The sequence below is a fragment of the Phyllopteryx taeniolatus genome, chromosome 1, assembly GCF_024500385.1.
Source record: "Phyllopteryx taeniolatus isolate TA_2022b chromosome 1, UOR_Ptae_1.2, whole genome shotgun sequence".
Lineage (NCBI taxonomy): Eukaryota > Metazoa > Chordata > Actinopteri > Syngnathiformes > Syngnathidae > Phyllopteryx > Phyllopteryx taeniolatus.
In genome coordinates, this window is record NC_084502.1 from 16,027,957 (window position 1) to 16,040,932 (window position 12,976).

General features: G+C 42.1%; 1 protein-coding gene across 3 annotated transcripts in view; it reads right to left on the reverse strand.

The window, feature by feature from the left end:
* ahr2 (aryl hydrocarbon receptor 2) overlaps window positions 1–12,651 on the reverse strand; it is a 42,111-nt gene extending 29,460 nt beyond the window's left edge. Inside the window, exons 1-2 of one of the 3 annotated variants that reach the window (XM_061775404.1) lie at window positions 12,298–12,642; window positions 2,503–2,690 (exon numbers count right to left, since the gene is read on the reverse strand). In XM_061775404.1, coding sequence (XP_061631388.1) covers window positions 2,503–2,690; window positions 12,298–12,356 — 247 coding nt within the window. In that variant the 5' untranslated portion in view covers window positions 12,357–12,642. Of the gene's footprint in view, window positions 1–2,502; window positions 2,691–12,297 lie in introns of all 3 variants that reach the window. The other 2 variants (XM_061775414.1, XM_061775424.1) reach the window with 2 other exon arrangements.
* Between the last annotated feature and the right edge of the window lie 325 nt (window positions 12,652–12,976).

The following is a 12,976-nucleotide window of genomic DNA, read 5'->3' on the forward strand; positions in this document are numbered from 1 at the left end:
CATCGGACATTTCTCATCAGACCGTATCCACACTTTGTACAGTCCCATGGATAAGGGCCTTGGGCAAGACAGGAATGAGGCGACAAAGACAGAACATTTCTTTATTTACACTAATTTGGCCTCCCTACAAACCTTTTACACTTCCAGGTCATCTTTGTTCAATACAAGGCATTCTAGAAAACGTAGCCAGAATCGTAGCGACCGGTAGTGGGTTTGATGAAGCCTGACAAGCAGAAACGAGCAGATACTGTGTAAGAAATACATACAGTCTCTCATTCCCCATCGCACCTTATTATCTGATGACTTCAGGGCTACTGCTCTGTATAACTTGAGCCAGTGTCCACAGATTTTTTCCCCCATCCTTTTATCTTGATTGTTGTGTTCACTACATGCAATGTAACATGTCCGATGTTAGATTTTAGTGGAGTCTCTGCTGACTAACAGTTTACGAACAAAATTTCAAGACAAATATTGCTTCTGTTCACAAACTATTCTATAGTTTCATATCCACAGCATTTGCGCATTATGTCCCATATTTCACATACACATTCATTTCTTTTGGGCGGCACGGTGACGACTCGTTAACACATCTGCTTCACAGTTCTGAGGACCGGGGTTCGAATCCCGGCCCCGCCTGTGTGGAGTCTGCATGTTCTCCCTGTGCGTGCGTGAGTTTTCGCTGGGTACTCCGGTTTCCTCCCACATCCCCAAAACATGCGTTGTAGGTTGATTCTAAATTGCCCGTAGGTGTGAATGTGAGTGCGAATGGTTGTTTGTTTATATGTGCCCTGCGATTGGCTGGCGACCAGTTCAGCGTGTACCCCGCTCTCGCCCAAAGATAGCTGGTGTAGGCTCCAGCACACCCGCGACCCTAGTGAGGGTAAGCGGTACAGAAAATGGATGGATGGAATAATTTCTTTTTGTTTTCTCTTATAGCCCTCAGTATGGCTCCCAAGAAAATAAAAAGTACAAATGATAATGCAATTAGTAAGCCCCGGAAAGTCTCCGACAGCTCGGCTGAAGACTCGTGGCATGGACGGGGGCCCCGCTGTGCGCTCTTTCTCGGGCATCTGCACCGGCAACGGGAACGTCACTTGGCTCTGGGGCAGGAACGGATGAATTCTATTTCTATTCACTTGCCAGGCGTCTCCACCGGCCGTGTGCGAAAGTGACTTGGTTATGAGCCTGGAACGGATTATTAATTTCCATTAATTTTATTGGAAAAAATTGCTTCCGTTCGTGAACATTTTGGTTTGCGGTTGTACTCTGGAAATGAATTGAGTTTTTAAATCAAAGTTCCACTGTATTTGACTATTCAAGCGCCTTATAACATTTGTCTTTTAAAAACAGACGATACAACGTTTACAACACCGTTCGGACTTATGACACATAAGAACTGATCTAAAGGCAATATCCTCCATTCTCTGCTGGAGGGGCTCATGAAGTACAAATCATAATCAGTGATGAGGGCCCATAAGAGGACCACTGAATGAACAAACATCTCATTATATCATAAGAAACATAAGCCGAAAAGAAACAGTAATGAAAAGTTGTTAATACTAAAAAGTCAGTGAGTAGGATAATAACAGGCATCACAATGTATTTCTGATGCAGGGCTACTTTGAAAGAGCCTTTGAAGGATAACTAAGCTACACTGTGAAACTTTCTAGTGTGGTGGGTATGAATGGGTGTGCCAAGCCCCATGAAGACATAAAGCCCTGAGTTGTCCCAGTGAAAGGCAAACAGGTCGAGCCATTTCAACAACAACCTGGAGTTCAACAGGGTTTGTGGAGGTCAGATTGGGGCGGTGCTAGTTTGGGGGAGGGATTAGTCAAAAGTAATGTATGTCTGAGGGTTCAGACTAGCAATAAAATCCAGACATTGAAGGAGGTAGATGGAAGGTGGTCGTCAGTTAAAATGGTTAGGGTTTTACAAGGGAGACCATAGTTAATATCTCTGATATGATCAGAATGGGCGGCACAGTGGACGACTGGTTAGAGCGTCTGCCTCACAGTTCCGAGGACCGGGGTTCAATCCCCAGCCCCGCCTGTGTGGAGTTTGCGTGGTCTCCCCGTGCCTGTGTGGGTTTTCGCCGGGCACTCCGGTTTCCTCCCACATACCAAAAACATGCATGCTAGGTTGATTGATACTCTAAATTGCCCGTAGGTGTGAATGTGAGTGCGGATGGTTGTTTGTTTTTGTGTGCCCTGCGATTGGCTTGCAACCAGTTCATTCATTTGTCATTTCTTACAGAAGCTAGTTCTAGATGCTTTTTTATCTGCTCCCGTAGTACAAAAATGCTTACCTTGTCCTCACATTACTGTCCCAGTGTTAGTGTTTGCAAAGTTATGTAAGACTGCATGTGACATTAGCCCTACAACTAACTCAATAAATGATGGGTTCTGGCACTGCTAAGTCACTTTGACACTGCTGATTGATTTTGTTTGAAGCTAAACTTCACGGAGGTACTGTGCAGGTCTGAGTTCTGCTGCTGAGACTTACCATTAAAGAAGCTCTTAACCTTCAGGTAACCCACACCGAGGCGGAGTACGGATAACTTATCCAGCCGAGCACGAACCTCTTCGGTGAAGGGCAGCAGGCTGGTCAGTTTGTCCAGCTCGCTGTTCAGTCGGTCACGGTGCCGTTTGGACGGGTTTGATTTGTCACCTTCAGGAGGTGGCAGTTTGGGTCTGCAAGACAGATTGTGAAAACAAGTTCAGAACATGAATACACTAAATAAAAGGTAAATATAAGCAGGAGAATATGAGAAAATGTGAATTGCTTTTTTTTTTACTAGGAGACAACCTGGACTGGCTCATCTCCCCACAAGTTGAAGACAAGTTCATCAGAATCAGAATCAGAATCAGAATCAGAATCATCTTTATTTGCCAAGTATGTCCAAAACACACATGGAATTTGTCTCCGGTAGTTGGAGCCGCTCTAGTACAACAGACAGTCAATTTACAGAACACTTTGGAGACAAAGACATTGACAAAAAACAATTGTGCAAAAAGATGCAGAGTCCTCTAGCACTTAGAGCAGTTCGAATGACTAATATTGCAATAGACCGGTGCAATGACCATTGTGGGAACTAAGGTAACAGTCTGAATCACAACATGTACAACATGAAGCTGGATCACCTCTCACTGACTTGATGAAACATTCTAAAAGCATGAGACAACCTGAAGTATTCATAAAGCACAGCATACCAAGTCTGCAATAGTTTGTTTTGTTTTTTTTCACCAAAAGGCATGTACCAGGCTCATTCCTCAGATCCACAATGAATCACAACTTCACTAGACCAACTGTTTCATCAGTGCATCAGTAACTTGTTTACTTTATATCCAATTGATGAATTTATATAAAATTTCTAAATACCACTGTTGTACAGTAATACAATTTCTGCCTCGAAAATAAATACTTTAATTACAATTAACATTCTTGGTGGTTGTTCGGCTCCACCTCCTAATGGGCAAAAAAAGACAGGGTGGCTCTTCAAGCTGAATAGCTTCAATCACATTCAGATGTTGTGAAGGACTGCTAGGACTTTTAAGATTAGGTGAGGGAAGATGGGAATGTGTGCAGTAAATAGAAGATACTCACATTTCCAGTGACTACATTCAACTTTTTTGCAGGCATCAAAGAAATTTATTTATTTATTTCAATAAATTGAACTTACATAAACTCCTGAATGTGATCTTGTTCGACTCTTTGAAAGTTTGATTAAAACAACCAGACTATTCCTGCTGCATCAACTAAAGAATACCAATTCTAACTGAACCGGTAAACGTATTGGTCCCTTAATGGATCAAACAGCTGTTATGAAATTTGCCGTTCAGCTCCTTGTTAGAGAGCAGCAAGTTCTGCAATAAATACTGAAACACTGAACAGTTGGACGTACGTTCAAAAGTTTAGAAAAGTCAAATGAAGTTCACCTTAAATGTAATTCAAGTTCAGACTGAAATTTCACACGAAAACCAAGCCTCATTTTTTTGTTCTGCTCACTCCGAAACAATCAATATGATTGCAGCAAATAAAGGCTTGTCCATTTAGGGGTCGCCACAGCGCGTCATCCTTTTCCATGTAAGCCTATCTCCTGCATCCTCCTCACGAACACCAACTGCCCTCATGTCTTCTCTCACGACATCCATAAACCTTCTCTTTGGTCTTCCTCTAGCGCTCCTGCCTGGCAGCTCCATCGTCATCATCCTTTGACCAATATACTCTCTATTTCTCCTCTGGACGTGTCCAAACCATCGAAGTCTGCTACCTCTAACACCTGACACCTTCCTCCACACGTTCCAACCTGCTTGGACCCGTTTCTTCACTTCCTGACCACACTCACCATTGCTCTGGACGGTTGACCCCAAGTATTTAAAGTCCTCCACCCTTGCTATCTCTTCTCCCTGTAGCCTCACTCTTCCCCCACCACCCCTCTCATTCATGCACATATATTCTGTCTTACTTCGGCTAATCTTCATTACTCTGCTTTCCAGTGCATGCCTCCATCTTTCTAACTGTTCCTCCACCTGCTCCCTGCTTTCACTGCAGATCACAATGTCATCTGCAAACATCATGGTCCACGGGGATTCCAGCCTAACCTCATCTGTCAGCCTATCTATCACCACTGCAAAAAGGAAGGGGCTCAGGGCTGATCCCTGATGCAGTCCCACGTCCACCTTAAATTCTTCTGTCACACCGACAGCACACCACACCGCTGTTCTGCTGCCCTCGTACATGTCCTGTATTATTCTAACATACTTCTCTGCCACTCCAGACTTCCGCATGCAGTACCACAGCTCTTCTCTGGGTACTCTGTCATAGGCTTTCTCGAGATCTACAAAGACACAATGTAGCTCCTTCTGACCTTCTCTGTACTTTTCCATCAACATCCTCAAGGCAAATAATGCATCTGTGGTACTCTTTCTAGGCATGAAACCATACTGTTGCTCGCAAATACTCACTTCTGTCCTGAGTCTAGCCTCCACTACTCTTTCCCATAACTTAATTGTGTGGCTCATCCACTTTATTCCTCTATAGTTCCCACAGCTCTGCACATCACCCTTGTTCTTAAAAATGGGCCCCAGCACACTTTTCTTCCATTCCTCAGGCATCTTCTCACGCGCTAGAATTCTATTGAACAAGCTGGTCAAAAACTCCACAGCCACCTCTCCTAGATGCTTCCATACCTCTACAGGAATGTCATCAGGACCAACTGCCTTTCTATTTTTCCCCCTCTTTAATGGCTTTCTAACTTCCCCCTTACTAATAGTTGCCACTTCCTGGTCCACCACACTTGCCTCTTCTACTCTCCCATCTCTCTCATTTTCCTCATTCATCAACTCCTCAAAGTATTCTTTCCATCTGTCCAGCACACTACTGGCACTAGTCAACATATTTCCATCTCTATCCTTAATCACCCTAACCTGCTGCACATCCTTCCCATCGCTATCCCTCTGTCTGGCCAACCTGTATAGATCCTTTTCTCCTTCTTTAGTGTGCAACCTGGCATACATGTCATCATATGCCTCTTGCTTGGCCTTTGCCACCTCTACCTTTGCCCTATGTCGCATCTCAATGTATTCCTTTCCTCTCCTCGGTCCTCTCAGTGTCCCACTTCTTCTTAACTAACCTTTTTCCTTGTATGATTTCCTGTACTGTGAGGTTCCACCATCAAGTCTCCTTCTCTCCTTTCCTGTCAGAAGCTACACCAAGTACTCTCCTGCCTGCCTCTCAGATCACCTTGGCTACAGTGGTCCAGTCTTCTGGAAGCTCCTCCTGTCCACCGAGAGCCTGTCTCACCTCTTCCCAAAAACCTGCACAACACTCTTCCTGTCTCAGCTTCCACCACATGGTTCTCTGCTCTGCCTTTGTCTTCCTAATCTTCCTCCCCACCACCACAGTCATCTTACACACCACCATCCTATGCTGTCTAGCCAAACTCTCCCCTACCACTACCTTACATTTGGTAACCTCCTTCAGATTACATCGTCTGCACAAGATGTATTCCACCTGCGTGCTTCAAACTCTGCTCATGTAGGTCACCCTATGTTCCTGCCTCTTCTGGAAAAAAGTGTTCACTACAGCCATATGCATCCTTTTTGCAAAGTCTACCACCATCTGTCCCTCCAAGTTCCTTTCCTGGATGCCGTACTTACCCATCATTTCTTCATCACCCCTACTTCCTCCACCAACATGTCCATTACAATCTGCACCAATCACAACTCTCTCTCTGTCTGGGATGCTCAGAACTACTTCGTCTAGCTCCTTCCAGAATTTCTCTTTCAGCTCTAGGTTATATCCTACCTGTGGGTCATAGCCACTAATCACATTATACATAACACCCTCAATTTCAAGTTACAGTCTCATCACTCGATCTGATATTCTTTTCATTTCCAAGACATTATTAGCCAACTCTTCTTTTAAAATAACCCCGACTCCATTTCTCTTCCCATCTCCACCACGGTAAAATAATTTAAACCCTGTCCCTAAACTTCTAGCCTTACTGCCTTTCCACCTGTTCTCACACAATATATCAACCTTTCTCCTCATCATCATATCAACCAACTCCCGAGATTTTCCTGTCATTGTCCCAACATTCAAAGTCCCCACATTCAGTTCTAGGCTCTGTGCTTTCCTCTTCTCTTTCTGCCGAAGAACCCGCTTTCCACCTCTTCTTCTTCTTCGACATCTATTTTTACAGTAAGTGGGAATAATAAAAATTGACATTTTAGTCAACTATTGCAAAGCTTTGACAAGTGTTGGTGGTGCGTTCATGGCTGGAGCTGAAAGTGTTAAATGTGGACATTCTTTCATTCCTTCCAGTTAAAACAGCCATCTGCTTACAATAATCCACCAGAAAACGATGGATCCAAGATGAAGGCAAGATGGCTATCGACGCATTCCTGACGGCAGGACTCTCAACGAGAACAAAAAGAGGCCAGTATTGCTGCCTCTAGCGCTATCTGGCACATCGGCCATGTGAGGGGTGTGTCTGCTGGCACAATATGTGATCAAGTTGGACTTAAAAAAACATTCCCCTGCGATCACACAAAGGTGCTCAGTCTCGAGTGGAAGAGACACCTTTTCAGAACAAGAGAACGGAAACTGCTTCTTGACACTAGAGTTCTGGCACAGTTAAAAGGAAATGAATCAGTGCCAGCTATTTGGACAGCTAGAAACATTCTAGTTCTCAGAATATGCACAGGGCAGGCTTCAGGATTTATTTATTTGTTTGCAAGAAGTAATATTTTGTTCAAGTGGTTAGCATCTGCCTCACAGTTCTAAGGTTGAGGCGTTTGCATATTCTTCCCGTGCTCGCGTGAGTTTTCTCTGGGTCGTCTGTCTTCCTCCCACATTCCAAAAACATGCATGTTAGGTTAACTGACGAATCTAAGTTCTCATATTTTTTAATTGACCGATATGGTTTGCTCGGGCTGTTACTGATTATTATTAGTCAAGGAGGACCATTTGTAGTAAAAAGTAAAATAGAATATTTGAAAAAGTAAAAGTAAAATTTTGAATAATACAAACTCGAACACTTAACATTGTTTAAATGCTTTAAGCATATGTTTATCAAATAGCTTTTAAGATTTGCAACATGTTTGAGCTTTTTATTAATCTTAGACAATAGACATTTGTTTTAACATTCTAGAAAAAACTCCAGGGAGCTCCCAGGCTCAGCAGCATGTCTTATAAAGTTAAATTAAAAACTGAAATTATATACCCTCCCTAAAGTTTTCAACAATAAATAAAGTTTTCCAAAATTTCAATATAACTGAAATGTTCATCTTTCATTTATCTTTGTTTTAAGTTCAAACAAGAACAAAACATACAGTGAGTTCCCAGGATCAGCAGAATCGCTCATGAAGTTGACTGAAAATTGTAATAAATACTTGGGGTGTGGGGGTTGCGGACAGTAGTAGAGCAATGTGTATCTATGTTTTTTGTGTGTTGTTGTATGTTTTGCATTACTGTATCGTCTGTATTTGTGTTGGGACCCCCTCAAAAATGAGGTGCTGCATCTTTAAGGGCTGTCCTAAATGAGTTTAAAATAAATACAGTAAATAGTTCCCTGAAGTTTACCTAGTTTTGAATTGATTTCATATTGGCCGTTGGATTAAAAAAAAAAAAAAGGCTAATGCCGATATGTGTCAAAATGCTGAATATCAGCGCCAATAATCATGCAAACACGACTGGGAAAAAGCTGTGAAAATAACAGGTTAGATGGTCATTGTGAAAGAGGCTACTGTTGTAACGTATTCAAACCAAGGAAGAGGGGAATCAGAATCAGAATCAGAATCATCTTTATTTGCCAAGTATGTCCAAAAAACACACAAGGAATTTGTCTCCGGTAGTTGGAGCCGCTTCCCAAGCAATTCTCAAGAGCAGCTTTGACTAAAAACATAGGCTGAGCAAACTATGTCCGTTTGGGTCGAGGGAGGGAAGGAAAAAAAAGTGAAACAGAAGGAAAGACAAGAAGAATGCATGTAGTTGTCAGAGGAAAAACACAGAGGACGTCTCATATTGCTCTGCCCTCCTACATCATGGAAACGCTTAATTAATATGAATGCAGGTTGAAGTTTGAAGACAGTCAAACCCCATGGTTATACCAAAGTTCAGTACTTGCTTCGTTAGGCCAGCAAAAATATCCCAGTCCCAAATCAAACTGAGGAAGCTTCAAACTAGCTCCTTTGGAATAATGAAGGGTCTGTGTTTGACAGAGGTGAAGAGGAACCCTTTGGACTTTTAAGAACCAACGATTGTTTTCTCTTTAAAAAAAAAACAAAAAAATCTTAGAATATGTTTATGCAATAATGACAGTAAAAATGGGAATGATTTCTTTGCATTTTAGATGACAATGTTTTTAAAATGATCCATGTTGTTGGTTTTACAAAAAACAACAGAAAACACTGTACTACTAAGCATGTAAATAGTTGGTAATGTCCCTTTGAAAATAAACCACTAAAACAAAAAACATCTTTTAAATATCATTCAATGGAATATATGGACATTTAGAATTTAACAAATTAACATCACGTATGTTTGTTGCAACATGTACCTCCAGAAAACCAAACAATCAAACTTACACAAAAAAAGCCAACATAAACAATAAATACTACACACCCATCAGAGTTCTGAACAATCAAACAATGCAGATCGAACTTATATGCCCCTGAAAACCAATTGTCAATTGAGTGGGGGTGGTGGTAGGGGATCATCAATGCCCTCCCCCTTTGAACGTCACTGCAGTTAGTTGTGGAAGGCCGCCAACCGCGACCAGAGTATAAAGTTTCACAGCCAAGACTCACTGCTTCCTTTTCAGTAGACAGCAATTGTCACCGTCACTCTGATGTCACAACACATTAATTAACCGAATGGAGCAAATTGCAACCACTGTGTGAATGTGCATTTATTTACTTGGTTTTGGCAGTGGCGAAGTCGGGGCAGGGTGGTGTTGGGAATGGACTATTATCACCGTTGTTGCTTTCATTAAGTGACTATAACCAGTACTGTTGTTTATACAGTATGGCTGTTTTTGTGCCCATTGTTTGTCTCGTCGCTGAACCCCTCGATCCTGCTTTCTCTATCTACCCTCTGTCCCTCCATCTCAACGCAATCGTCCGAGACAGAGGGTCGCCCCACAAACCCTGGGTTCTGCTAGAGGTTTCTTCTTTAGAGGGAGGTTTTCCTTGCCTCCGTTGCCAAGTGCTTGCTGATGTGAGGTTCAGTTAGTATAAGGAGGACCTTGACCTGCTGAATTTGCCTCGATATAACTTCTGTTGTGAATTGGCACTCCAGTCTCCAGAAATGAAGTATGTCCCTAGCTTTACAAGAAATCCCAAGACAAATATACAAATGTATTTTTATTATACCAAAATCCTTTAGTGCACTATTCCACTACATATTATCAACATAAGAGAATAGCAGTAAACACACACATGCAGATTTTTTCGTCATCATGTGTCTCTCACGTTTTAAAAATTCGTTAAGATTTTAAAAATCAAGCATGTGTGGCCTGCTTTCCTGACTCACAGTAAAGAATTACCTGGATTGGTCTTGTAACTTCACTAGTGTAAATGACGTACTCTTAGGCAATCGGTTCCATGTCACAAATCTTTACAGTAATAGCAAACCACTTTCAAGGCGATGTCACACACAAACATAAAATTAGTCTGAGCTCCCTGGGACTTTGGAAAGAAGAGGTCTAGGGCACAAAGCAGAAGAGAAACATAAATCCTGAATCTCAAGGACGGACCAAAGCTACAGAAAGAAGAAACAGAGTTGAAGTCCTGAATCTTTAATTAGCTCCCTTGTCAAGCGGAAGGAACAAGGTAATTGTCTTTGTGCTTATAAAAAGTTATAGGCTTCATTGTATTTTGACAGGCGGAACGGTGGGCGACTGGTTAGAGCGTCTGCCTCACAGTTCTGAGGACCGGGGTTCAATCCCCGGCCCCGCCTGTGTGGAGTTTGCATGTTCTCCCCGTGCCTGCGTGGGTTTTCTCCGGGCACTCCGGTTTCCTCCCACATCGCAAAAACATGCATTAATTGGAGACTCTAAATTGATCGTAGGTGTGAATGTGAGTGCGAATGGTTGTTTGTTTGTATGTGCCCTGCGATTGGCTGGCAAACAGTTAAGGGTGTACCCCGCTTCCTGCCTGATGATAGCTGGGATAGGCTCCAGCAGGCCCGCGACCCTAGTGAGGAAAATCGGCTCAGAAAATGGATGGATGGATGGATGTATTTTGACATGATCTTGAAATTGATGTGCTCATTTGTACTTAGTTTTCACTGTGTTTGATGACTGAACATAGTCTCTGAAGACACCAATCTGCAAATGAAGTGAAGCAATCTCTGAAAACGTCTCGCTTGCTCATTTGGCTGAGGGACAGTAACTTGTGTTTCAGTGTTGTAAAAATTAGAGGGACATCAAGCCGGTGTGTGGTCTGCTTTCATGCTGACCACAACCTCCAAAACGCAGCACTCAATGGGCACACAGGAGAATCGGATGGCTCAAAATTGTACAGCGAGCGTGAAATGGCAACAGTTGTCTTGTTAAGCAAACTGGGTGGGCCTGCACTCACTCTACTCATATTGCGTAACCACTGTGGGGCAGTCTTCTATAGTGAATGTGCTTAATATTATACTAACTGCACACTGCAGAGGAAACAAATCCTGCACATATTCAAGCATGTCTTTGAGCATGAAAAAGCAACGTATAGTGTGAAGGTGGCTCTCAGCATCACAGCATGTATTTTCTAATTGTATTACATTTTCTATTTTTCTGACTTTGAATCAATCCATTTCAAAACATCTGTACGTTCTACTCCTTAATTTGTCATAGGCTTGTTACTTTTTTCAACCTTCACGTACGACGACACGGTGTAAAAAAGACGGAAATACGAGAGGTCAAGTCAGCCGCAGTTGAGATGTTGATTGATTGAGAGTTTGGGGGCTTATAAGGCATAAGAAAGGGACAGAAGCAACATGGATGAACATGAACCAGGGAACATTAACAGCGATGACGCTGCATATTCAGAGAATCAAGATATTCCCCATCAATGTGTTGTTGTTGTTTGTTTTGTCAGAATAATGATTGATGGTGAAATTGTTCTGTCTTGAGTGATCTTAAAAACCTCCAGTTTCTGGCGATCTCTGTCTAATCTGATCCAAAGCATACAGGTATTTTTTTTTCCCGCCAGTTGTAATCAGCTAATTTATCATTTTTTGCTGTTTGCCTTGCTCAAGCAGGGCTTGCCAGTTCAGTCCTGATTATCCTGTCATTTCACCTGCAGCAAGTGTTAAGTGATTTTTCTTCTCAATATGAGCAGTATGGATCTTAATACAAGAGACGAAAACTCCTGACCCCCCTCCCCCTGATTATAGCTAACAAAACGGGTATTGTATGAAACTAACAGCAAAAAAAAATGTTTTGTTTTTACTTCTTAAGTACATTTCAGCCTGTACAGTAAACTTTAACTGAAATGAAGGATAAGAATCATTACTATACTATTTACCAGAAAATATATATTTTTTACACAAGTATATGTACCTCCACATACTGTAAATACAGTATACATCTCTGCGATTGAAAACATCGCAACGTTTAAATTCTTTATGGAGCACTGTTAAAAGCAACATGTTGTTTTAGCATATTCCTTCCGACATACTGTACAGTAGTGGCATGCTAACAGAATAGAACAGAGGTGAAGAGCGTACTGTTGCTGTAGTTTGAGTACTTTGGTTGTAGTATGATTACAGTATATGAAGGGCCTTTTTTTTTTTTTGTTAACTTACATTTTTTGAAGCGGCTTCTTCCGTTTCCTCACAGCGTAAATGGCCGTGCTCGCCAGCATGTTGAGATCCGAGCCCCAAAATTCACAAAGGTGGTTTAATCACGTTTTGGGTCCGGACGCACCAAATTTAATCACATCCACAGAGAAAGGAAAAGTTTAAAAAAATGAATCAATACTCCCCCCCCCCACCTTTCTTTCGGTCGAAACGCCCATCAGAAGCCAGCAGACTGCTACAACTTGCCAAACTCACGACGAAAACGCCCACAGAGTTCCACTGGAGGCACTTTTATTAAAGTGACGGTTTGTGGAGATCCGCCAGTGTGTCGCCCTAGCAGCTGTAGTGATGAAATTGAGAAGGAGTCGAATGTGACTGCACACACACACGCACACGTTACTGTACGGTGTTTAAGGTGGACTACATAGGAGCATGTATAAAGTGAATTGAGAGAGGTGCGCTAACCCAAAGGACAACCTTAAATGTGGCTTGTTTTGGACTAGTATACTAACTTGCTAGTACGTACTATAGACTAGTATGTAGGCGAGTAAGCATTACTGTACACCCGGAGAGGCCAAGTTAAAACGTGTATTTAAGAAACGTAAAAAAAATAATAATAATTATAAAATGAAATAATTAATACCTTATTGTATAATTTGTAATTAATGGAATTGTAAAGCGTTAA